At 33.9% G+C, this 27,622-nt stretch overlaps 2 protein-coding genes across 2 annotated transcripts; both read right to left on the reverse strand.

The window, feature by feature from the left end:
* Positions 1 to 18,709: 18,709 nt before the first annotated feature.
* Positions 18,710 to 21,551, reverse strand: LOTGIDRAFT_95691 (hypothetical protein; the record flags this gene model as incomplete). Its single annotated transcript, XM_009046026.1, has 8 exons — positions 18,710 to 18,772; positions 18,901 to 19,036; positions 19,454 to 19,599; positions 20,054 to 20,173; positions 20,313 to 20,410; positions 20,626 to 20,659; positions 21,070 to 21,146; positions 21,512 to 21,551. Coding segments are annotated over 8 exons (714 nt in total), but the record flags the coding sequence as incomplete, so codon positions are not given.
* A 4,972-nt stretch (positions 21,552 to 26,523) lies between these two features.
* Positions 26,524 to 26,700, reverse strand: LOTGIDRAFT_109244 (hypothetical protein; the record flags this gene model as incomplete). The annotated part of the gene is made up of 1 exon (XM_009046027.1): positions 26,524 to 26,700. A coding segment is annotated over one exon (177 nt), but the record flags the coding sequence as incomplete, so codon positions are not given.
* Between the last annotated feature and the right edge of the window lie 922 nt (positions 26,701 to 27,622).

A 27,622-nucleotide genomic window follows, 5' to 3' on the forward strand; every position in this document is an offset into this window, starting at 1 on the left:
GAAGGGCTATATTGAACATATTCAATTGACAATAGATGAATTAATGCAAAGGTCGAAGTCGTTGTGCAAGTATAAATTGTTAACAAGCTTTTTTGTATATTACTCAAATGAAATTTGAGGTCGTTGTTTATAATTTTGTGATTTGCTTCAGGGATAATGTGAGGGTCGCAACTCTGTGATTGCTTAGCTGTACAAGCTTAACAGTTTAGCACATTGTATTTGGTAACAAGTTTAGTAGTCAAATAAAAGCAGTACTTTTACTACTTTTTGTTATGTGATAGCAGTGAAACCCAGAAAACTACGTTAATAGCTCAATGGAGTTGTCTAGACAAATGTAACTCTAGTTAAGGTCGAGTTTTGTATGTCCACTTTACTTTCATTTTAAAACCCAAGATTAAATATTGAACCAGCTCTTAACACTCTATCGTATAAATAAAATATTGTTTAAAGAAACAGAATAGTCAAGGAGTGGGCTTTCTATAGGTTAAAAAAATATAGAGCTACTTTTGTTTAACCCTATTTGGAACAAAGTATTGATGAATTTCGGTACGATTACGAATTTCTAGGTATCTGTAATGCAAGAAGGTGACTTATTATCCGCAATCCCAGGGTGAAGTCATGCCGCCCATAGAGTACCGCGCTCAAGCCCAAATTTTCAGAGTTCATGGTGTTGAGAAGTAAAAAATAATGATTATTTTTTGTTGGTAACCTTAACGAGATTTTTGTGATATAGTATTTGACCTATTAAATGGTGATTAGATTCATTATAAAAACAATATACACGGAATTCGTATATGAATGAATAAGGTGATGTGATCGAAAAATGTTTTTATTAATTTGTCTATTATTTTTTTAGTATAATTATTTGATGATATCTGTAGGCCATTGTATGTTTTTAATGTTCTCTGTTATACTAGCTGTCGCCAAGATAACATCTAAAGAGTTTTTTTTATTTATTTATATATTAAGTTCATTAGATCTATAGAAACTATAATAGGGTTTGACTGTAATGTTGAATAATGTTGGATGTTTTCTATTCGTATTACATTGTCTTTTGGACTAAACATTTAAGTAGTTTGATGTTTGTTGATAGAGGTTTTGGATAGTACAACAAGTATGAACGATATAATTTGCCCATCTGTTTGCAAAGTTTAATGTTTTGTAGAAGTTGATTACCACTTAAAGTGCCTCTTGAAATTTCATTGACAAGAGCATCCATAATGTGTTTTATCCGAATGCACTAAACATTTTTATTTTGGTTTGTTTGTGTTTTCTATTTTTATGGTGGCGGTATGTAGTCTTTCTTTTACATCTAGATAATCATGTGAGTTATATTTTGCTTTCTCGCTGCATGGAATTCTAAATCTTGTAGGATGATATAACCTTCTTTGAATCAGAAACTGGCATGGTCCTTCCTCTGAAACACCAAATGTCACTCTACCATTGGGTTTGTCAATATATATCAATCATTGGATCCAGTATTTAGAATTCCAAAATGCATTTTGCTTTCTTTTCTTTATTTATTTATGTTCCTGAATCTTGGTAAGGTTAACCTTTGCATTGCTTGCTGGTGTTCTTGGGGCTATGTTTACTAGCTAGATGAAATTTAGTTGCTAGAAAATTATCAATAACATTCATAATGAAACATCACTTTGGTCAGTGTGAATCCGGAACTGACTTATGATTCATCCAATGTATCATTCTACTTATCAGAATTATCTATAATTAGAACAATGTATTTTGCTATATTTTTGGTAAACAAAGTTTAGATATTTGATGTATTTGAATGGACAAATTTATAACATAACAGATTAGAATTCTTGGTGTGATACTACACTGTGATCACATTGGATATCAACGAATTTATTACTTTTAATTGCAATCAGCCATCCTTTCCAACATCACATATTTTTAATTTCCTATTTCTAATACTACTCTAGTTATCTCTGCATCATAATGGCATAACTGTTTATCTTTTGTTCTGCTCTCACCTTTCACGTAATTGATGTACGGCTATCTGTTGGTCATAAATCGACATAATTAATAATTTATTGAACATTAATCAGAGTAATACCGCCCTTTATTTATCATCCAACCTGATCTATTTCATCGCTTTGTTCTTATCAATCGATTCTAATTCTTCATTATTGATTTTCTTTTTATAGGTAAACTGCATATGGTTATCTCCCATGACGAAAGTTTTCCTGTAGTGAAGTCAGTAAAGGTAGCTGTCAAACAGCAGAGAGTTCCATAGATGCTGATTGAGTATTGGTGAAGAAAGTTTTGGAAAAAATTGACATAACTTAAGAGTTAAAAGGTTGGCCTATTTCGAATGCTGCAGTTCGGTTGAAAATCTCAGAATTCCAAAATGTTCCGGTGGCTGAAAGACCGGAAAAAGGCGAAGAAGGGTGAACCCGGGAAGGATGAGTATGGTTTTAAAGGAAAACCTGGAGATTATGGTTTCGATGACAAAGTTTATCATATCTATGAAGAAATTCCAGATTTACCAGATTGTGCTGAATCACCTGGTCCCTACATGGTAGTTCCCTTGGATATTGGAGACAAAAAATTGAAAGGAAAGAAAGTTTCTTTTCAAGGTATTTCTGAAGTAACTGATGACTCAGAAATTTGTCCAAAGAATCTGAAATCTCTTGATTTAGTTGACTCAAATGTTCATGATAATATAAACCGAAGAATTCCAGTTATGGGCATTGGACAAAAGAACTCTCAACGTGGTGGTGAATTTACATGTGCTTTAGTTGGTCGCAAGATCTCTAGTGAAAGTAATTTAAACTCAAAAAAATCTAAGGAGAGAATTGTTCGGGGACCAGCACTACCGGCTAGGAATTATATGAAAAAATCTATAAGTGCTAAATCAATGGAAAATGTGGCGGACACGAAAACAAGAAGTCGTCAACTTTTAGAAAACATTTTAAGTGACTTATCCAAAAGTTCTGATGACATCTTCGGAGAGAAAGACTCGTCCAATTCAAAACTAAGTGATTCCTCGACTAATTCGGCTGATGGTATTCATGACAAACGTGGCAACAACTTGTCCATGGACAGCAATGATACCGGATGTGAATATGATATGAGTACTTCTGGTGAAAGTGATAAAAGTAGCCAGGACAGTTACGAGTATTATTTACATCAAGTAGAGCAGAATTTTATTCTTCGTTGCCGTGTTCAAGAACTAAGCCAGGATAGAGAGTCAGCTATTCGCCGTGAATCTAATGCGGATGATGATTCGGATTCGGATTCCTTGACGACTATCTCTACCGTTTCACAAGTAACCGTGCATCATGGCAAAATTAGACAATCACCCTGTAGTTCAGATGAAGGTACAATGGCCGATCTCTCAGAATCCGAAAACAGTAGTGGTTATTATGACTCGTGTGCCGTCAGTACAAAGGACAATAATTCAAAACCTGTTATTAAACTCACTAGTGCAATTTTACAAAATTCATCATCGCAACGCAATCGATCTTCCAGACACAAACTACATTCATCCAAGGACAGAAAATCTCCTGCTGTTGCTCAACCTAAACCGAAACCAAAAACGAACATTTTGGAAGATATCTGTGAGCGGTATGATTGCGTTAGTGAATGTAGCTCAAGTGACAGTTCATCCAAACGATCTGTAAGTGACATATATTCTAGGCGATCAAATAGTGAAGTGTATTCTCCACCAACGTCGAGAGCATTTCAAACTCAATCTTTTCGAAAGCCGACATCAGTTCGATCAAGTGCGGACGGTTCTCAAATCTATCAGTCTGGTGGCAGTGCTAAAAATAACCGACTCCTATCTGATCTCATTATGATGAACTACAATAGACAAGGTCACCAATTTTAGGTATTAAAATTCATAGGGTAATGATAATCAAAAAGCAAAAAAGTGCCATATCCAACAGTCAGTCCAAAATATGTAGAGTAACGTATTGACAAAATATTGCTTAGAGGTCATCTTCATTACAAAACTGGGAATTTGAACATCGAATGAAATCGAATTAATGACAAAATTACCTCCTTTTCTCTTTGGACAATACGGCGTATGTTTATCTTGAAAACCAGAAACGAATCTTAACTCAAGTGTGTTGGAAAAAGAGATTTGCAATATTTATATATATTTATGTACATGTAATAAGTATTCTATGTTATTTTATGGAATGAAATATTTAAATTCTTTGAAATCAATTGTCTTTCTTCTTCCGGGGTTCCCTCTTTACTGGTCTATGTACGTGTATCACACCATAAGGATTCACACTCTGTGATGTTGTGGGTTTATTTTGGAAAAACTGATCTCTATCCCAACACCGCAATAATCATGGTTAGCTGTTCTTGATATTTCAGTAAAGGTGTTATGTGTAAACAATACTTAGCAAATTAAATAAGGCAGCTAAAATAATGCTAGTATGATGAATTAGTCGGGAATCCGAAGTGTCAAATACTGGAACCAGAAAGGATAAACATTTCCTGGTTTGCTCAAGACACCCGTATCAAAAATATCAAACACGTCATTATGACGTACAACTAAATGTAGCAAATGCTATTAGCGTTTGACAAGTTTGATCATGTACCCAAGTACTTCGGGACAAATAAGTACATGAAGAACTACTAGCATACAATACATGCACTTTTGTACAATCTAAGTCTTTATATTAATTATCTATGAGCACACAAGTCTTGCACTTTTGAATCTTTGGTGATTTCAAACTCTCTAGTAAAACCACATTGAATCAATTTGAAAGAATAAACAGTTTGCCTTTCAGGTCATTATTAAGTTCAATACGACAAGTATTCTTTTGATTCTTCGACAGCACCCGAGTTGCTATTCATCTTTTGAACAATTTAATGACAGTATCAAAAATCAAATTAAATATCCATCTGGACAAACAAATCGTGTGTTGTCAGTCATCACTAGTCAATCAATGAACTTCTAGCACGAGCAGTTGTCGGTCAACATCAATAAAGGTGTGAATCTAAGCAAATCTTTGAGACCACCAACACCGAGTTTATCCAAGGAGATACCGTCCTCGAAATATTCAGCTCAATATCTGCTATCAATCTGTATGACGTTTCAGTTTTATAGTTTAATGTTCAGTTCCCCTACAAATAAATACATAGTTGAAGTTTAATGAAGTTGTTTGGATCCAGAGGTCAAATTATGACATGCATATATTAGCCGCCATAAATAGCATGAGCATTAAGGAGTTTACCATCTCCTCTAATGAGCCAAATGTCTAAATAATGCTCTTCTAAAATATAGAAAAATAATGTACATGTCATTAGGTTCAATTTAAAACATAGAAAATTAACTTCTTTAATAAGGTTCACTTGAAATATACCAAAATCAGGTAATTAAAAGACGCTCAACTGAAATATAATAAAGAAAATAAGAACAAGGTTCGTCAAGAACTAGAAAAAGCAATATTTGAGAAAAAAGATAAGTAAAAGATATACATATCAGAACTTTCTGTTTGTACGTTTCTAGCGTGATCATCAAACATTATATAATATTAATATACATCGTATGAAGAATTTTAAATGCTTTTAGTTTGTTTTTTTACGTCATGGTTGAATGATACTGTCGTCTCACAAGATCTCAAACAGATGCGAGTCTCCATCCTTAATCACGCGACTCCCTGACAACGCTTCTTTTTGTTTTCTCTTCAAGCCACAATAACATAAACTTTGCTCAACGTATCAATATATATCTCTGCGTCATCACGTGAAATTTTTATATTTGATCTGATGTGCAAGACACTTTGGATCATATGGTGTATTCCTTGACGCGTCTTTTTTCAGATTTGTGGCAGGTTGGCAAACTCTCCAAACCACTGGCAGTTCCATCAGAATTTTTCTTGCCTTCGGGAGGGTTCATACCTACAACACCTTACCGCCTAGCATACGACAATCCAATTGACTAAATTGTGGACAGCCATGTTAAAATATAGCATTTTTTAAATTGACCAATAATCTTTGAGCAATTAAGGGCAATAGAAACGTTTTGGTAATTTTCCCATCGGTTTGTGGTCCTGGGTAGATCAACGAGTTGGCGTTGGCGTGAAAATCGTAAGATCCTGGTTAATCGAAGCAGTACTTTCTGGAGTTTTTTCATCCGGTTCTGAAGGTCAAAAGAAGGCCAATAGACCTTGCTATCATGCTGAGCAAATTCGGATATACATGTACCTCGAGAAAGGAAATTGAAAAAAGGAAAGCTCGTGCTGTGGTCTGGCAACAAATCGCTCATGTTGCATGACTTGTTACACGTTATGAATCTATTTTTATAAGATTCTGTTTTATTTCCGTGACATTTTCTCACGTCCATTGAAATGTATCCGATCTGTTTATCATGATCTGTCGATAACAATTAGCGGCATCTTTCATCCTGCTCGTGCATGTAAATGAGCATCGCTGTCATCAAACAGTTTACTGTATGGCTATCAAAGGTAATTAAGGGTTCAACTTGGGCGTTATATTGCTGGCTAAATCCGATGAATTGCACCAACAATGCTTGTGACTGACCGTATATCAAATCGTCTTTAATGAGGTTTGTAACTATTTGGGCTTATAACCTCCACAATAGCTATTATTTGCTTTTTCACACATTAACGCATTTTAAAATGTATTTCACCACCATGGCACAAACGACCCACTTCAGTTTACAACCAGATTATCAGGTTCCTTGATTTGAGAATGGTCTGAAAAAATGCAGTTGGTTAAGGAAAAAAAAATCACCAAAAATAGATTGAGGTCAATATGACAAATGTATTTTCATCTTAAAGTACTCAAAACATAGGGATCAGCTTCTTAACGCAGTTACTTCACATTACTCAGAGTGAAATATTTGTGTACTCGATATGATGGGCTTATCGCCTTATCACTGTTGTAGAGTGTCGGCTTATATCAATAATCCAACAGAATATCTCTTCCTAAGATCATATGATTATGTTCTGTAACTTCGGAACTGGTTTCGCCACTGACTAGAGAAACAATAGTGTTTATTTCTTCCACGTCCACGCCTAACCAACATTGACAACTCGCTAGTTTTTGTCAACATAGAGCTTAGCAAAATTTGTTTTCCTCAAATCGCTGCACTGAGCCTCTGAAATCTATTTGGCTGAACAATGATAAATGTACTTAGCAGTTTTGCTCTTACCGACTCCACCAAAACAATGAATTTAGTTTGTTTACTAGCTCTATTAATAGTTTCTGAAGTTTAACAGCTTTCCATTCTATTCTTGTTGCAGTGGAAGGAATGTGTGACGGCAAAAAATATCCACTTAAGAGAAATGAAATGTAATTGTCTTTACTCATTCATTTCTGCACCTGGTTCGGCTATAGAAGACAGGAAACGACAAATAGTGTTCCATGAGGATAATTTTACCAGGATTGTGGGATAAGCGTTCTATTTTTTTTACATTTCAATCCTTGACATGCACATCCACCACACGAGGCCTTAGTTCATCATCCAATCCGAACGACCAGACGTTTTTTTCCATTTCTGACATATGTACTACTTCATGATATTCTATCGAAGGAGTTCCTCTAACATTAATATTTGGAAAAACGGCTTTAAATATCAAAGGGGCTTAGTAGTCTAATTTTTCTTTCATCGACCTTTCAGAATTATTTACGAACCGGACGATAATATTCTAGTGAATATATTCCTTTGCGGAGAAGGCTGTTATCTCTCCCTATCTCTGCTGGAGTAATATGTTTTATTTGAGAAGTAATCTAGATAGTACGAAGTGGTTAATAAAATATTAAATGATTTATCAATAACCAGAGAAGTGACACCACTGGGCGATTATTATAACACCTGTGTGGCAATAAAAGTGAACTAATATCACCATGATTTCGCTATGGATTTTCTTGTCAATAATACTTGCTTATAATGGTCATGGATATCCTGCATGTGATACGAGGATATTTTTGATATTCGGTTTTGTAATGCGGTAACCGTCATGGAAAATTACCAGCTCCGATTGCACGGATATACAACTATTCTGCACAATATTAAGTTATGTATAAAAAGTGCATTATGTCAGCTCCACAGTCAAACCTCTTTAATTAGATCCAGGGCATCAAGAACAAGTTCTACTTTATTATCATCATAATTATTTACAATATCACGAAAAAATAGTTTAAGTAAGAATAGCAATAGCAAAAAAGGTATAGATTTTGTCCGATGTTTGTTAAGCAATTTCTGCTTCAGTAAGTTCATGTTGGATTAGTGTGTATTTACAATGTGTCATGTATTAGGACTTTCAATTTGTATTTTTAAAAGATAGGAAATATGTCAATCCAAGTATATTTTCCGTTAAAAATAATTGAAAGTTTGTGATTTATTTGTTGAGCTCACATTGTTCGTCATCCCAGTCAGTCTACTCATAACAAGTATAGCCTCAGGCTTTATTATAAACTAAACTACGGGGAGTAAAAATAATCGGAAATTGTCTCTTTCAAATTTTTGAAGCGTGAAACTAGATCTGTTAAGTCTTTATCAAAATATGATAGAATGTTTGGACTAATATTTAGATGTCAGTATGAAGTGACTTAGTCTAAATATTTCACGACATCAAGAGGTATTGAGTGCATTTTTTTAACATGATTTTTCGACATGATGTTAGTTATACTGGACTGATATTGTTGTCGCCCCTGCCCGTCCGTCGGTCCGTCCGTCCGTCCACAATTGGCTTGTGAACGCAATAGACACAACCATTTTTATCTGATTTGAATGAAATTTGGTGTGATCTCGGACAAGTTCAAATTCGAAGATCTTTTGATGAACGGTTTTTAAGTTATTGCCCTTGACTTATGAAAAACGCGTCAAAATTTGGTTGTGAACACAATAGAGACTACAGTTTTTATCCAATTTCAATGAAATTTGGTGTGAATATTAAAAATGATGAGATCTTGGACAAGTTCGAATTTGACTATCTTTCGATGAACGGTTTTTGAGTTATTGCCCTTGACTCTGTATTTGTTTGTAAACACAATAGAGAGTACAGTTTTCATCCGATTTAAATGAAATTTGGTATGATCATTTATAATGATGAGATCTTAGTCAAGATTAAATTTAAGAATTTTTCGATCAACAGAATTTGGGTTATTGCCCATGACTTAGTAAAAACGCATCAAAATTTCTTAGCGATAGAGGTGACAGTTTTTGTCAGAATTTTATTAAATAATGTGTGTTTGTTTAAATCAACAATATCTTGCACAAATTAGATTTTTGGTATGATTTGACACTGATGGGTGACTCCCTTTGATATACTCATAATCTATCAGGAAAGTGGGCTTATCTTGCTAGGCAACCACTTGTTATATTCAAACTGGCCAATCGACCTTGCGGCTCAAATGGAAGTAAACATTGGGCGAATTGTCCATATTTTCATGCTACAGACCGAAACTTTTGAATTTAAACGAGTGATCTGTGACAACATTTGTGTAGACCTTATTCGCATTCTGAATTATACCCCCATTTCACCAAGGATTGTTTTGATCCTGATAGTACCGATCTGGAATAAAGTCTGGAACCTACGAGCACTTCCTTATAGTTACCCTTTTAGGTTTGAAAACAGTAGGTAGACGATTTAATTTCCGGTACACTTCCCACGGAGGACAGAGGCTGTTGTGCCAAATACTGTCAGCACCAACCAATCCTTGAAAAAATGAACGATCGCGCGAGAAACACCACCCCTATGATAACCGCACGCACCAAATCGGTCAAAAAAGGGGGACAATTGATTGTTTGATTTTGATGGTTTGGTTAAGATCCGCATTAAGTTGACAAACACTATAATATTTTACCATAAAAGATGTTGACATTAACCTTAACTGAAGTGTCCTACAAATAATGGACCCGAAATCATCATCGATTTAATTCTATTTTTATCGATGAATAATTTTTTAATATTTTCGAACCATTCATAACAAATGTTATGAAATTAAATATGATGAATACTCGATTCGAGTGAAGTAGCTGTAATTGATAATAAAACTTACATTAATAAGTATAGGAGACGTCAGAATATATTAATTATCAATAATGAAATCTTGCGTATTCCTGCAACCACCAGTTCAATACTTGTATGGAATCGTTGAGGATGGAGCAAAGTCCTCTCAACTATTGGAGGCATGTATGATGTTAGGAACTATCGAACATACCGTTGTATATCGTTGGTAGAATGTATAGTTGTGCTTTCATTTTAGCTTTAAAATTCATCAATAAGGGCGAAACTTTGTGAAATTGAAATAGACCACGGCCTAAAGTAGGCTAATGCCACTGTCCAGGCAATATTTCGTTCTTTGCACACTACAATAAGATCCAGAAAAGTAGGGAGTGCAACTTTTTCCACTTGTGGATGCAAGCAAAGGTAAAGGGAGATAACTCTATAGAATTTAAAATATTTTTTAACCATAACCATTAATCCGCTATTTGGAATCTAAGAAATGACTTTTTTGCGATTGATAGTTTCATAAGCTTGTAGAAATGATTCCCGAGGCCCAAATACTTTTATTTCCCCTCCCTCCCTTTCCCATCACCCCAAAAAATGTTCATTTCTGCCTCTTTCGGACTACTTTATAAAGTTATTACCGCTAATGCCTCTGTGCCTGTCTCATTTGCCCAATTTTATGCAGATGAGTAGGACGTGTAATTCCATTCATTTAATTTCAAAATTTCAATCTGGATGATAATTAAAGTTTGAGCTCCTATAACTTTGGAACTAATTGAGATACAGCATCCTGTAGCAACTTTCGGTCTGCCTACAACGACGGTTTTAAAAGTCATTCAAAATCCGAAAATAAGCCAAAGATCGGACAAATTGTGTTCGTTTTGGTCAGGAAGATTTTCAAATTTCGACCCAAATTTTTTTCTCTTTTTTGGCTTAAATCGATTTGGAATCCCGGTTTATTGTGCCGTGTAAAAGCGGATCTTGGTTACCTACCCACCAAAACTCAATTCTATCGCATTTACGATTTGCCTACAATAACGGTTTTTAGAAAGTCCTTCCAAACCCTCAAGTAGGCAAAAAATAGGCAAAATTTTCATCGTTTTTATCAGCGAAAATTTCAAATTTCGACCACATTTTTTTTTCTCTTTTGTTGAAAAAGATTTATGGAGACCGAAGGAGGTGGGAAATTTGATTCAAACTTGTTTTCTTCATTTTGGCGAACAAATAAAGAGGAAAAACTGAGCAAATTATGACTATTTTTTCAAAAAAACTCAAAGTTTGAGCGGCTGTAACTTTGGAACCAATTGAGATACGGAAACTCTGTGTATATAACAATTGTTTTTTAAAGCAAAATTGAAATTGGTGAATGGTGATTTTTTTAAATTTAGGTGTTTTTTCTTTACAAAATTTTGGTCTCTTTGAGCTTAGTGTATGTTGATCCTATGACCTATTTGGTATAGAAGATTGAAATTTGGAACACCTCTAGACATTTTGAATAATAATTGACCTATGTCAAAAAGTTGAGGTGGGCGTGGCACATCCGGGTTAAATTACTCGTTGTTTACATTTTGAAGCAGGGGCATAACTCGCATAGAATATATTTGTTCAAAAAGAAACTTTCCACACAACTTCCTCATCCATTTGGCCAGTTGTTTCAGCTTTCTAGTTCAAAAAAAAGGAACAGGGTTTAGAATTTTCGATTTTTTACCTTGACTTTAAAGGACCTTGACATTTGTAAGATCAAAGAGACATTGACCTTGGCTTGAGATTCATACTTTCATATTTGATGTCCAACATCAATTTCCGGTTTTATACCGTTTGTATTTTCAAAGTTTGATGTCTGATATCTCGTGACATAGACCTTTATTGACCTTCACCGTAACAAGGTCAAAGGTCATTGACTTTGGCAATCTGCTGATTCTTTCAGATTTGATGTCTGAGATCTACTACCGGTTACACAACCTTCCAAAAAGAGAATTTTACACGACTTTTGACTGCTTTAGCACGTGACCTATTTAACGTAGAAGATTGATTTTTTTCAGATTCCTTAGCAAATTTGCACATTAACAGAATCCCACTCAGTACCACTAGTGGTTCTAGTATTTATCTGTTAGTTTAATGAAACCTTTTTTACCAATCGAACCACACACTAGACATATATATGACAAAATAGTATAAAAGGTTGGTAACCAACACTATGTCTCTATTCAGTGTGGATTTGTCTAAATCGAAACCGTATGGATTCATCTTCTGTCTAAGAACTATTTTGAACGCGATCGGAAAGAGTTCGTTAAAAGATTTCTTTGTGATTCCTACTCTCAGATAGAACAAGTAATTTCCAGAATTAATGTGATGTGAATTCCATGTCTTATTTTTGCAAAATGTTTGCCTGGATTTAAATTCCTCCTTCAAAAATATCTGTAAAGGATGGTGGGTGATGTGATAAGTCTTTTATTAGGTTAATGTCACCAAATCCATTTAAATTTACACCAACAAAATTGGTTTAGTTTGAAACCCTTAAAAGCGACAAATCGAATTTCTACTGAGTTACAAATAGAATTAAAAGTTAAAGTTGGTCCGGAGTAACTTTAAGTTTAGCATTTAATTAGCTAATTTTTAAATACATTTAAGAAAATTGCATGTTGTTGCATGCATACAAAATATTAAATTAAATGAAAAGTTAACGTTAATCGGGCAGAATCAAATTAAATAAGGCTTACATTTATTTGATGCATATAGATCATTAATCATGGAAATGTGGACGTATATTGCCGTTGCACCTGTCCGTCCGTCCGTCCGTCCGTCAACATTTGTTTTATGCACGATAGAGGCTACAGTTTTTATCTGATCTTGATGAAAATTGTTATGCATGTATATATTGATGAGAACTCGGTCAAGTTCGAAATTGGAAATAATCGGATGAACGGTTTAATTATATGCAATAAGAACATAATGATATGATTAAGAATACATGATAATTCATTAGAAACACCAATTAATCAAATCGTTTGCTTAATTTAACACTAAAAAGTAAGGAACCCAACGTTGAGTCATCTAATAAACACTAATTTTAGCATCTACAATCGTGTTTTTTCCCATTAAATCACATTTTGAACATTGAATATTCTACGTCTTGTCGACAAGATCGAATGCTCTATGTGACATCAAATACAGCTAACCTCGAGCTAAATGACAACAAGAAATTATTTCTAAAAAAATACCATATATGAACTTAACTGCTGCCTAATATCGCGACGTGGCGATAGCTGAACTTTTCCATGTGGATAATTATGGATACATGTGGATAAGAAGGGTCAATTGTCTACTCTATTATTAATAAGCTTATGAACGTGTCCCCTCTCCTTCATTTCACTCTTCTGATTTTATTGACATTTATACAACAATACAATACAATACATTTTATTCAATACTTACAGGATATGCCTATTGTACACAAATAAACACCATTGTTTGGAGATCGGAGAGAAAGTTTGGTCTAATTCTAATTAGACTTGACAAATTTTGAATGAAAAGTACTCAGAAGCTACTTTCAATGGGTGACTCGCAAGGAAGCCATGAGATCTCTTTGTACCATAGATAAACACATTACATTAATACTATTTTTTATAAAAGATAAACAATGTTTAATTATATTATAAAGAAATTATATTAATATTTTTTTTATAAAAGATAAACAGTACATATTTGTAAAAATGTTTTAAACAATCTATATCCATTTTCTATTACAGATAAACAATATATATTTGCATTTTGTAATTATAACAAGTTACGTTCATAGAGATGAAAATACAAAATACAAAATGCGTACAAAGATAGGAAATATGATAGATGTTGTATATATATAAACATGATGGAAACATCTGAATAAAAAGTGAAAGTAGTCAAATACAAATTCAGGTTATTGCGACAAGCACGCAGAGTTACAACTTAGTCGAGCACATGTATGTGTTTGTCAAAACAAAAACACAAGAAGTCAAATCCACTTAATCGAGTAAGTCAATCAAACAGATCCTGATACAGAACAAGTGTGGCTTTATGACAGCATTGTAAGAACAATGCGTATAAAATTATTATTTAGGAAAAGGGGACTGAAAAAAGGTCATAAAGCTTTCTCATGTGTTATTGTTGCTGGGTCGTAGATTCTTCGGAATATTGAGAACTACTTCTAGGGATAAAATCCCTTTTGGTGTAAACAAAAAAATATACGTTACGAGATTGTTCTCGAAAAATCATTATTTTGATTTTTTTATTGGTTCTTATTTAACCGATTAAAATATATGCCCAAAATATTGTGGCTAACTGTGTTTTTATGGTTACTTTTATGGTATCGTTATGTTAACTGTGTTTTTCATCCACAAATAAAATGGACTGATCTTGTTTAGTTTGTTATCGTATCCGAATAAGCACAGCTATTTTCGATCAACAATATCTGTGATCAATTCATTATATAATACAATAACCTACTATTATCATTAGTAGACACCAATATCATCTTGGTCTAGCATAACGTCTATTTCATGGATATTAATTTTTAGGTGACTTAATTACATGTACTTTGTATTGGGGTCCCTAAATATGACACTACTGCTATTGTTTTAATCCTGACGTTGTGCAATATTGTTTTAAGCCATCCATATCACATATCATTTAAAAGAAAATAAAAAGTATATTCTGATTATGAAAATCACTTTGATACATACATATAAGAAGTTTGAATCTTAAAGAAAATGTTTATGCCTTATTGTTATAAATTGTTGGAAATAAAACCAATCATACATAAACAATCTGAAAAAAGCAAACCCTTTTGTGTATTAGAGATTATGGTACAACCATTCTAAGTTGCAAAAATTTTAATTTTCGGATGACTATAAAATTGGAAGTTTTCAACCAATATCAGAATAATCTTGTTTAGTTTGTTATCGTATCTGAATAAGCACAGCTATCTTCGATCAACAATATCTGTGATCAATTCATTATATAACACAATAACCTACTATTATCACTGTGGAATCTATGCAAAAAGTTATCGTCAAGTGTATCTTGGTTCAATCAGATCTATAATTTACATTCATGTTTATTACATAAATAATAAAAGATATTACAGGACAAATGCCCCATGCCAAATTTAACAAAAAATAAGTATATAAAAAAAATTTGCATGAAAAATTGAAAATATAAATACAGTTGATTATATCCGCTAAATATACCGCTTATGGTAAAAAAAATGAAATGAATGGAAATTTACTTCCTACTTTTCTGCACTAATGAAAACTGCCCTTGCCATGCAGGGTACAATAAGAGAAATGTTGCCAGGACAGCAGCATAAGCCTGCTCTTTTGTTCGATTTCCAACAATCGAGGGATCGTTAACGTGCACAGGCAGTAGCACAGGAGGCCCCGGTTTATTATCCCATCCAAAAGACTAAACGCTTTTTCCATCTGGAAACCGGGTTGAAAAATCCGAAATTGTTATCTCGACCTATCTCGGGATTGAACCCTGGAGCATGCCTATGGTACAGGTGGCCTACCAAAAGCCTTGTAATGAAAGGCAATAGAATTTTTGCCTCATAGGAAAAAGACCCTAGATACGGCTATACAAAAAATAGTATGTTAGTTAAAATGAATGAAGGCACTATAAATTTACATAAGTACTTCGATTTCTCACAAAATCAGACACAACTTTATGAAGAGTGTTGTAGTCCTCCTAAAATAAAAAATATTCAAACTTTGTTGGAGTTTTTTTTTGTAAAATATGGAAATTATGTAGGTTCTTTAATTTGTTTTTCGACGATTTTTCACAAAATCAGACAACTTTATGAAGAATATTTTAAATGTAGCTCATTAAATGGTTTAATTTCCTTTCAAGTAATTTCATTTCTAAATCTGTGAAGAAGTATCAAACTTTCGAAATTGTCTTAATTTTGTAAACCATTTGAATATATTAATACTTTCTAATTGGGATTTTCTTCCATTTATTGATAGTTTAATTCCTTTGTTCATTAACATTGGTTAAATTGAGACTTAAATGGGCTTCTGTACCTGTGATTGTATGGTTAGTCCAATCTGACTGTGAATTTTCCTCGCAACATTGAATATTTCAACTTCATCGTCTAATCTTATTCGTTGTAAAATATTCATCAATATACAGAATATTCGAGCATATTGTGTATCCCTGAAAACGAAAGTAGGTTATATTGATAATTCAAAAACACACGAACACATAAAAAGATATATGGAAATAAGTACAATTTTGAAAAAGGGAACTTTGTTAAAAATTTCAACAAACACGAAATTCCCCCATTTACTGAAAAACCAAAATCATCCATATATATTGTTGACTAAGGCCTGTAAATTATTGGCTGGAACCTTCCTTTGATAATTGATCAAAATGCCCAAATCTCGATTTTATGGTTGAGGTCGCTGGATGTACTTAACGACCTCCGTGAAAGTTACGCTTGCGCTGTGCAACATATCACGGTAATAAATGGCCATATTTACTTTTTATCACAATATTGTCACCTGATTCTGGTAATTTAAATATTGGAGGCTGGTCGTTTAGCGATACAGGTGTTTGTAAACAAAGTCAATGAAAACAAAAACTCCGTAAGATAAGGATCCAAAATGATAATAAAATGTATAATTGGATAACCAATAGTCACAATATAGCATTAAATGCATTATGTAAGTGTCGAATTATCTCCTAAAATTTCTATAGTTAGGTCGCAAGATTACTATCACTTGACAAATCACTGCCAAATACCGGAAGAAGAGAGTCTCGCCCAAGAAGACACAACAGAATTCACTATTCGTTACCGAGTCAGATTCAGCTTATGGAACTGCCGAGGATTGCCGAATATGGATGTGATGGATTATTTATTGAAGATAATTGGGTGAGAAATCAGCGTTCTCGACACGCCTTAGTGCACAGCAAAAAAAAAATCAATAGTAATGAATTTTGTCAGTAAGAAGGTTGCCGTACCTTGTAAAAACTGCGACAGAGTCAAAATCATTGTGGAAAGTATCCATTTGTTCTAATATATCCATATTGTACTTATATAAAGTTCTAGGAATATTTTTACAACTTTTATCGAAATTGATCATGATTACATTTACTTCTTGCTCTGGTTGACCCTGTAAATCAAGCAAACGTTCAAATGAAAATTGTCGATAGTTAACAGTCAGAGATATTTTTCAGTATGCGCCTAGATTTTTTACTTTAATTGTACACTTTACTGAGTAAGTATTCCTAAATCTAAATCAAGCTATCTTTAGTAACAAGTACGATCATAAAAAATACCTGATGTTGAAAAAAATATTAAAATAGCAATACTCATCGACAAATTGTGAAGTTTACCTGTGCGGATGATATTGAAACCAGCAGAGTTTTTAGCTCATTACTAACAGTCTTCTCTGATTTAACTTCAACCATAACATCGCCATATATTTCTTCAGAGCCAACGTCGGGACATACGACCTCTTTGTTCTGTAATGGAATTCTTGAATTACGAAAGATTTTTGGCACTTAATCGGACTTTAAAACTATAGGCATATTTTGCAAATAGATATGAATTTGTCAAGGCCTATTTTGACAATAATCCTTCTTGGGGGTAAATTTTAGTCTTGAATATATGTAAATAGTAATAATAGAAGTACTAGAAATGTAGCCTCAATGGGTCAACTTTACTTCGCCATTCAAAATTTGGTGTGCATATTAATATCCTTACCGTACTATCTAAAATAAATACGAGGACAGGAATGTGTGCTCCATGTACAGCCATCCAAATATCGTTAAGGGGAATATTTTTCAGTTCTTCAAATAAAATACTGTTTTGGCAAGTATATGACTGAAAAGAAAATAATTTTATGTATGAGTCATGTTGTGACGGTAACTAATAGGAGGTGTTTTTCTGTTTGAAAATCCAACTTGCTACCGATGAGCATTACAGAGGTTCACAAGAGGTTGTATATTGGTAATATTTACAGCTTCTGTTTTTTCAGGCTTTACGACCGTCTCTTGTTTGTGAAATATCGGACATAGGAATGGAAAGTTTCCTCGAAACACATAAGGATATTTAGCAATCTTCTTTTAAATGCTGTAGCCTTAAAAGACGAGTTGGGGAATATTTTGACATCGAGTAATCACCATAGACGAATGAACATAGCAACTTTAAATACCTACCGAAAATCTGTATAGTTGTGTTCTGTTATTTATTATCTGTTTATTATTTTCTATTGTCTCTGAAAGGTAGTACAGAATAAATTCGGATATTTACATACAATTTCACAAAATCTTTGCAGTTCTTTCCGTCTTTTTACCAATTTTAACAATTTAAAAAAAAGTGCGTGCATTCAGTTTATCAGATTATTTTTTATTTACTTTTACACATTCAATATCAGTCGTTTTTTACTTCTGTTAACCCTAGGTTATTTATTGTTTCACATAGATACTGAGCTAAAAACATGTATAGTCATGTAATAGTAAGAAGAGTTTTTGTTTCTTTTTACTAACAGTATTGGTGTTTTGGAAAGGTACTTACACCATCGAGCTAGACTGAGTGGACACGATTTGGCAAGTGCATTAAAGGAAACGCATTTCAAATGATTAGAATCAATACCTTCATTAACCTTTACTGATTTCAGATATACAAATTGTTCTTGTAGAGTCGAATTTCCCATTTCCATGGAATCATTATGTTCTTCATACTCAGAACCAAATCTATCTTTATTCATAGCAGTATCACCTCTTTTAATACCTTCTATTACAGCTTCGTGGATAAACTGTAGTTGAGACTGTAAATTTAATTGACAGTGTGTTTGGTATATAAACTGCATCATCAGGAATCAGTTTTGCATATGACGACATGATTTTGATTTTAACGTGTGTTCTATTGTAACACGGAATGACTTCGTCTACTTACTGCTGTTTGGACCATTCCCTTTCTCTGTTCTCTTAGATTTTTAACACATTCCAAAACATCGACTTTACCAATATCATTATATCGTTTTAAACAGTAATCTATAGCAATATAGGTACCAGTTCTACCTACACCAGCACTAAAGATAGAAATATCGTTTGTATAAATTTCACTAATAAATGCCGATACTATAGAATTAGGTCTACGTTGCTACAAGAATAAGTTGTATTTCCAATTATTGAGCTGAGTTAATCAGTAATAGTGTTCACAGCTCACCGTCGAAATTTGAGCCTTATAAACGCGGATAATTCTCGACACACATGGATATAAAGTCTCACATTTTGATGGTGAGCAATGAATACTATTACGGATAAGCTTATTTTAAAAGTTTCAAGTCCAAGATACGATTGGTCAAACAGATGGCGAATCTGTCCCATTCAAGGAGATGCAAGGGCTAAAAGATTTCATTTTTCTATAGTTTATTCAATGAATGATAAGTTAGCTCAAGCACAGACAGCCTTCTTTCTATTATATTTACCACTATGTATATACCCACCTACAATGTACAAGTACAGGTTTGGTTGAATTTGGAATGTGTTTATCAACTGTATATTTGAAATCCAACATATCGTGTATATCTGGTACACCATGATCTGGCCAGCTGATATAGTGAAAATGACAAAACTCGTGTGTTGTGTCATCCTTGAATTCAGAAGAAGAAATTAATTGAGCCTATATCAGTCTGGTATATTTCAGAAGAGTGTAATCCTGTAATTTTCAGTAGAACTTTCTGCAATCGTAATTTCCAAGAAGAATTTTATGACTAAAGTACCAATGGAACAGAGCTTGAATCTGACCTAGAAGAATTTTGGCTTTTTGCCATAATCTTTGTATGTTATACATGACCACAAATAGTTATATCTGTCCTGATCCAGCTGCAGTGGACATTTATTTGCATCTGGATATTTTGGAACATTGACAAATGTAGAAATCGGAATGAAAACATATACAATCTCTTGGGCTTAAAAATACGTGTGATCTTTTGATAAAAAAAATATTATAAATGTTCATACTCGTAAAGTCTATTTTCAAGTTTTTATCATATTAAACTTTCTATCGTGCTTTGTGCTTTATATAAATTTGTAAATGTAATTACCCTTTCCATAGTAATATATCTTTTAATATAATTGGCTCGTATTTTCTCCCTTTTCAAAGTTAGTTTAATTTCACCAAATGTTTCTGTACCATGTTCAGGCCAATATCGTAAGCATTTAGTCTGAAAAGATCAATTAAGATTTTGATAAAAAAAAATATGTTTTCGAAGGAATTGTTAGGTATTCAAAGATTTTAATTTGAAATGACTGCATTAAATAAAAAAAATCATTCAGTAAATTAGTTATAAGAAATCCATTTACCTTTCCACCTTCAAATTCTCTCGTTACCATGACAACTTTTTCACATTTCATATCCCAAATCATTCTAACAAAATCATTGATAGTTACCGCGGTAGCACCTGTCGGAAAATTATCGACAGTTATGAAAGGCAATAATGAATGCAAATAATGCACATTGCTTGTGTATTGAATAGGGAAGCTTTAGCACAATTTTCTATTGCTAGAGTTATTATTTTCATTTGAAAATAACTGATGACATCACAATTCAAGAAAAATGTAGTAATAGAGAAACACATTATGTACAATTAACATTTTATTTAAGCACAATTTTTACCTTGTGCAGCAATAAATTTTCTTCCATCGTAACCCTAAAAGACAATATCAAAATTTGAATGAATGGCCACAGCTGATATTTTAAATTTTGCTTATGATCAGTGGCAGAGCCAGGTTTAACTCCGAGGTCCGTTTAATATCTGTGGTTGCCCGTATTCCTAACCTAGTTATGAGATTTTTGCACGAAATACATGCTTTCGGGGCTGCGAGGGGGGTGGGTGTGACACCTCTATCCTCTATATTTTTGCGATCGTTTCTAAAAATTTAGAACGTATCTTCTCGCCAAGTGAAACAGAACAGATAGAACAACTAGATGAGTGGGAGCCCTGTGAATTTCTCCAGGGAAATTTGTTTGTGGTCTCCTGTATTTTTTTGTGAAGGCCGGGGCCCCTAGACGTGGTTCAACCAGTCTCTATATTAGTTGTTCTAAAAGTATGTTACTTACATTCAGATAATTAGCATTGATATAATCTGAATGAGAGTCATCAGGAAGTTTCTTCAATTTTACTCTCGTGTTATCGTCTGAAATATTGTAACCAAGAGATTTCAGTTCTATAAATGCATGTAGTATATTTTATGGCTAGTTATTACAGGTTCAATATATTCTTCAGAGGTACTTGAAATGTACGAACATCGCATAATTCCTTTAAAAAATATTCACTATTTCTATATATGTCTTTCCCATGCATCACAGAGTATGTCGTCATTTTAACATTCAAACGCGGGTAATTCTGGACACACATGGATTTAAAGGCTCACATTTCGACGGTGAGCTGTGAACACTATTACTGCTTGGCTTAGCCAAAACATTCCAGTTTCTGAGACTAAAGTATGATTGGTCAAAATGGTAATAACTAATTATGTCATGAAAATACTAAAGCTCTTACAAGGGTAATAGCCTTTAAATCTGTTCTTCTTGCGGTTTTCTGGTATATTTGATACATCATAACTTGAGGTAAAATCATCGAATAGAGCCTATTGAAAAATCAAGAACAAGTTTTATTATGAATGTCATCTTCATTAAGTCTTGTTTTCATTTCGTTAATTGGAAGCCATTAATCTAAGAAACTTATGATAATATCCGAGCGTTAATTCCATAGATTCAATAACAAGTCTTGAGTTTTGAAACTGGTGCGTTTGATATTGTAAAGAAACCAATGTTGCCTTCGCTAAATATGTGATACCTCCTTAAATTCTGCCCAGATTCACTGGATATCCTACCTACCGTATACAAACTATTAAATTCTTTACGAGAATTGGTTTTAATGACGAATTCTTCCAGTTCTTCCAGGGTAAAGTCTGTTTGAGCTGACAGGTTGTTGTAATATGGGTTGTTTTCTGCCTCATCGCTCATCTGACTAGGTTCATCTTCGTCATCTCTGCTTTGTTCAACTGAAACTGTTGCTTCGGTCGCTTCTCGAATTTCGTCTGAATTTTCATAGATTGGTCCTGGAAATGCAGATTGTGCGTCATAATCAAGACACACAGCAACATGTAAAGATAGCAACAAGAGTGGTCTGTAGAAACGATATCAACCTGATTATACCCAGTCAATAACACAGTAATCAGAGATTCTGATATAGCACGAACGTGTAGTGGTTCGGTGGAAACAATAAACCAGAGGCCCCTTGCTCTGCAGACTCTGCACGTTGAAGATCTCCCAATAGTTGGAAATAGAACAAGAGCGGGTTCACAAAGCTGCATTTCACTCTGTAAGAACATAGAACTGTAGTAAGACGTTACCTGTCTTCACGAGCACCATCAGGTACCAACAAGTTCATTTAATTCTAGTTCTTGAAAACGATCAAACATAGAGATGAAAAGAGACAATCGTAGATTGGAATATAAGAAATTTCAAGCTGCGATATTTCTGTCAGTCTCGCAATCAACTACTTGTTACAATTTTTGTTATTAATTACAGATTGTTAAATCATACCCTCAGCTCTGATACGAACTTGTGGCTTGACAGTAGCTACATCATCCATTATAGAATCCATTTTGACGGATTTTTTCCTCGTTGGACTACCATTCGCAGATCTACGTTTTCTCCTGCAAAGAATGTAAATTGTCGAATCAACATTTATAGGGAATGAAAGGTTTTTTCCATGATGCTCAACGTGAACCTGATACTGATTGGAGTTTATCCATGATGAGTAGTTTTGTTATGTCTTGCGTTTAATAGGAAATCAGTCTAATAAAAATTATTGTTTCTTCTTATCATTAACCTTTAACCTAATCTGATGACCTCTGCTTTAAACGAATTACACTGGGCAAAACAACCAATAAAATAGTGTGTTTCAACAACTTTCAGTTTCAGTGGACTTGACAAACTAGTCTTATTTTCCTTGGTGTGCACCTTTTGTTCGAGTCATATAGTCCCTGGAGAGGGAGATGTGATGGTCATCAAACAGATGATTGTTCTCTAGCGCAGTCTTTAGACCCTAACTGGAGTGGCTACATAAAAAAGTAATAACATAATTCCCCGTTACTTGCTGTGTCAATGTCACAAATTCTCAACAACCACCATCCTTCTATCAAACTAACCGCAAACGTGAGTGACAAAAGCATAGACTTTCTCGATACCACAGTCTTTAAGGGAGATTCCATAGCAGAAACAAATAAACTGGATATTAAAGTGTATTTCAAAGAAACTGATACTCATCAACTCTTGCACAAGAGCTCCTTTCACCCAAAACATACCTTTTCTGGTATAATTAAGTCACAAGTTTTACGATTTCATCGAATTTGTACAAGATCTTCTGATTTCAACCAAGCCTGTACGATTGTTTTCTCAAAACTGAAAGAGCGTGGTTACTCTAAATGATTTTTACGAAACATAAAAAATTCCACCTTAGCACAGATAGCAGCTAAAAACAGACTTTATGCCGAAGTACCTCCAGGTTTAAGAAGTGCTCCATGTTTGTCCAGTAGATGCAAAACATGTCCCTTTATATCAGAAACTCATTATTTTGTAAGCAACTCTACGAATAAAAGGTACCCGATCCAGGAACATCTAACATGTGAACATTCGAATGTAATATATTTAATTTCATGCAAGAAATGCCCCAAACAATATGTAGGAGAAACTAAGAATAATTTACGAACTCGCTTTAATGCTCATAGGTCAGACATCAAATTAAAGAAAGACAAGCCTGTTTCTAATCATTTCAACCTCGACGACCATTCAATAGACGATCTCACCCTAATCCCAATTGAGCGTATAGAAATTGACTTGCCCGAAGATGAAACTACCAAATTCCGTCAATCTAGGGAGGCCCATTGGATTGAGACATTGAATACAGCAAGACCTATAGGACTAAACATTCATCATAATGTAGGCATAGCACCCTTTGTTGTCCCGTTTAATACAACCAGCAATCGAGCAAGCAAGATAGTTCATGCCCACTATAAGAGCCTTCAAGAGAAATTCCCCCATGTCTATAAGCAGAAAATGATAGTTGCATATTCAAAAAATAAGAACATAAATGATAATATTGTTCATAGTAAACTAAAAACAATCAGTACATAACAGATACTATACTTCTCGCCCATCGGGCGAGTTATTTTTTCTAATTTCAGATCAGAATAAGAACAGAAGAAAACCCAATATCAAGACCCTTAATCCTAATTTCTAAATAAAGTGTCTGCTCCACCCTAGGCCTGTACATTTGGGAGAATCAAACCCTCCCTTCCCCGAAAACCAAACTATAACCTCCTTAGAACACTTACATGATGATAAATACGGCTATAACAACAATAATGATGACAACGACAAATGTTGATACTACTGCTGCTATTATAGCTGTGTCCGAACCTGAAAATGACATATTGAGCTAATATTGAATAATACACATATAGATTAAACACAATTACTTCAACAGAAATGTGTTTTGTATTCATGACATATTGTTATCTTGAATCTTGGCGAGTCATCGCTCAAATTAGTAAGTATGCAAAAAATACGTATATCCATTACAATGCGACCAAAGCACTTACCTGTTTCCCTTCCACCATCGGTAATGGCTTCTTTTATAAGAGTACAATCAGTTCCTTGATACCCATTCAAACAATCACAGGCTCCATCTGTTTTATTACATTGGTCTTCTGATTGACAAAACCTTGCTGAACAATTTGATAAACAATTATATCCATAGAAGCCTTCATCACATTCTAAATAAAGTAGATAAATGGGCGAATCAGTTACAAGTTAATTTTCAACTTGTAAATAGGTGTACAATTTGATTTTCTTGTGTAGATTTTTGTCTTTTCTGTAACAAATTGGGTGTTTTCATCATATCCTAATTCTGAACAGTCCTTTAAGAAATATAAATTAAATAAGGAAATACCTAGAGTACAATCAATTGACTGAAAACCTGGTTGACATCCATCAATACATTCTCCTGTTTTACTGTCACATTTAGTATTGTCCTTACATTTTCTATCTGAACATTTCTTACTGCAGTCTGCTCCATACAAACCAGTCTCACATTCTTAAAAGAAAACAGAAAATGGATTGTGCCTAAACTACATATATATATGATTTAATGCATTCAAAATATGTTTACTGCGTTGTGTAATATGTATGTCCATAAGGTCATTATGGCGTCACTTTCGGAAATACCATTTAACTTGATTCGTACATGTATTCAACATTTACGTCATAACTTGGTCAACTCGTAGCAATAATGAACCATTTATGTTCCAATTGAAGTGGAGTGGGATCGCACATTTAGCCCATTTCAAACACTGACAAATGAAAATGCTAAAATAATGGGTATGTGGAAGGAAAGGATAGTGTTCCCAAATCAGCGCTCGGTGTACCCGATGTTGCTGTGGTCCGATCAGTCAAGATGGTGGTTTAGAGTATGTTTTATCGGTTTCACTGAGATGTGGTGAGTTATTAACTAGATGACCATATAGTAGTGTTCAAGGGCATAGCAAATAGTACTATCAACCATAATGGATAAATCTAACTAATCGTTAATTCCTAAACTAGGTGAGTTATTGAGGTGAGGAATTGATGTTACCAACCTTGAATACAATCAATTCCTTGATATCCTGGTTTACAATCATTGATACATTTTCCTGTTACATGATTACAAGTAGAGATACCAATACATTGTCTAGCATCACATCTCTTCTGACATTTTGCACCATATTTATTGATAGTCGAACAACCTGAAGAAAAATATTTTGTAGCATAAATATCTCTGTCAGCCATTTTTGTCCTTTTGAATCACACCAATATTTTTGAAAAACAGGACCACTTTCCACCATGAAAACAATAATTCGTTTGTGCTATTTTACGTGTTGAAGTAGTGAAGCTGTAAAATCCTACGATACATGTTCTTTAATGAAATCATAGAGTCGAATTAGATTGTGGGCATCACGACTTCAATATGTTGAAAGGATATTGTGAATATCAATGAACTAAACGAAAACAAATTTCATTGGGCAATTCAATAGCCTTTAAATCAAAAAAGGAGCTATGAAATCCATTCTAAACTTACTAGTATTACAGCTACCACCATACCATCCTATCTGACAACCATTAGGACATTGACCAGTTATAACATCACATTTACTATAGTTCAAACAATGACAGAAATTATTACATTCTGAGCCATACGTTCCTAGAGCACAAACTGGAATAGAGAGAAACAGTACGTTCCTTGAGAACAAACTGTAATAGAGAGAGACAGTGCGTTCCTTGAGAACAAACTGTAACAGAGAGAGACAGTACGTTACTCGTGAACAAACTGTAATAGAGAGAGACAGTACGTTCCTTAAGAACAAACTGTAATAGAGAGAGACAGTACGTTCCTCGTAAACAAACTGTAATAGAGAGAGACAGTACGTTCCTCGTGAACAAACTGTAATAGAGAGAGACAGTACTATCCTAGAGAACAAACTGTAATAGAGAGAGACAGTACGTTCCTCGTGAACAAACTGTAATAGATAAAATCAGTACGTTCCTTGTGAACAAACTGGAATAGAGAGAGACAGTACGTTCCTTGAGAACAAACTGGAATAGAGAGAGACAGTACGTTCCTCGTGAACAAACTGTAATAGAGAGAGACAGTACGTTCCTCGTGAACAAACTGTAATAGAGAGAGACAGTACTATCCTAGAGAACAAACTGTAATAGAGAGAGACAGTACGTTCCTCGTGAACAAACTGTAATAGAGAGAGACAGTACTATCCTAGAGAACAAACTGTAATAGAGAGAGACAGTACGTTCCTCGTGAACAAACTGTAATAGATAAAATCAGTACGTTCCTTGTGAACAAACTGGAATAGAGAGAGACAATACGTTCCTTGTGAACAAACTGGAATAGAGAGAGACAATATATACACTTCTTTATTTCCTCCAATTTTGGAAATTACAACATAGATAAACGTCATACAAACATAATAGAAAGTAAAAGGCTAGAAATTAAATGTACAAAGAGTGTGAATAAATTAATATCTATAAAAAAAAGAATCAATGAAAAAATATACAGATAAATTAAATAAAGTAATATTTTGGAAAAGAAATATTATAACTATACTAATGCAATTAATCAGGTTTGAGTGTTCTTTCCACAAGACTGCAAAAGTGAATCTTGGTATACACTTATGCAGTCTTGTATTGTTGTCAGGTAGACTAAATATAGAGTTTCGGCTAAGATTACACATACAAATTTATAATTTGATAATGACTTCAGGTAATTGACATAGTTTGCGTTTAAGAAGGATTCTAAATCATGCCAAAATTTGTCACGTCTGTTATGGTCAGAGCACTCAATTATAGCGTGTACTATAGCATTGGAATAAAGAAGTTTCTCACATAGAGGATGTGAATGAGAATTTAGCTTGAGTGAATGCTTTGTAAATAGTAAGCAAGACTTTTTGTAATAAGGGTCCTTTAGCCATATGTCGTACACTGGGTGGTGGTTAACACTAGTTTGACATACAGAGAAAAGACAAAAATCAGGATCAGAAGCCATCTGTTCTTT

The sequence above is a fragment of the Lottia gigantea genome (assembly GCF_000327385.1).
Source record: "Lottia gigantea unplaced genomic scaffold LOTGIsca_10, whole genome shotgun sequence".
NCBI lineage: Eukaryota > Metazoa > Mollusca > Gastropoda > Lottiidae > Lottia > Lottia gigantea.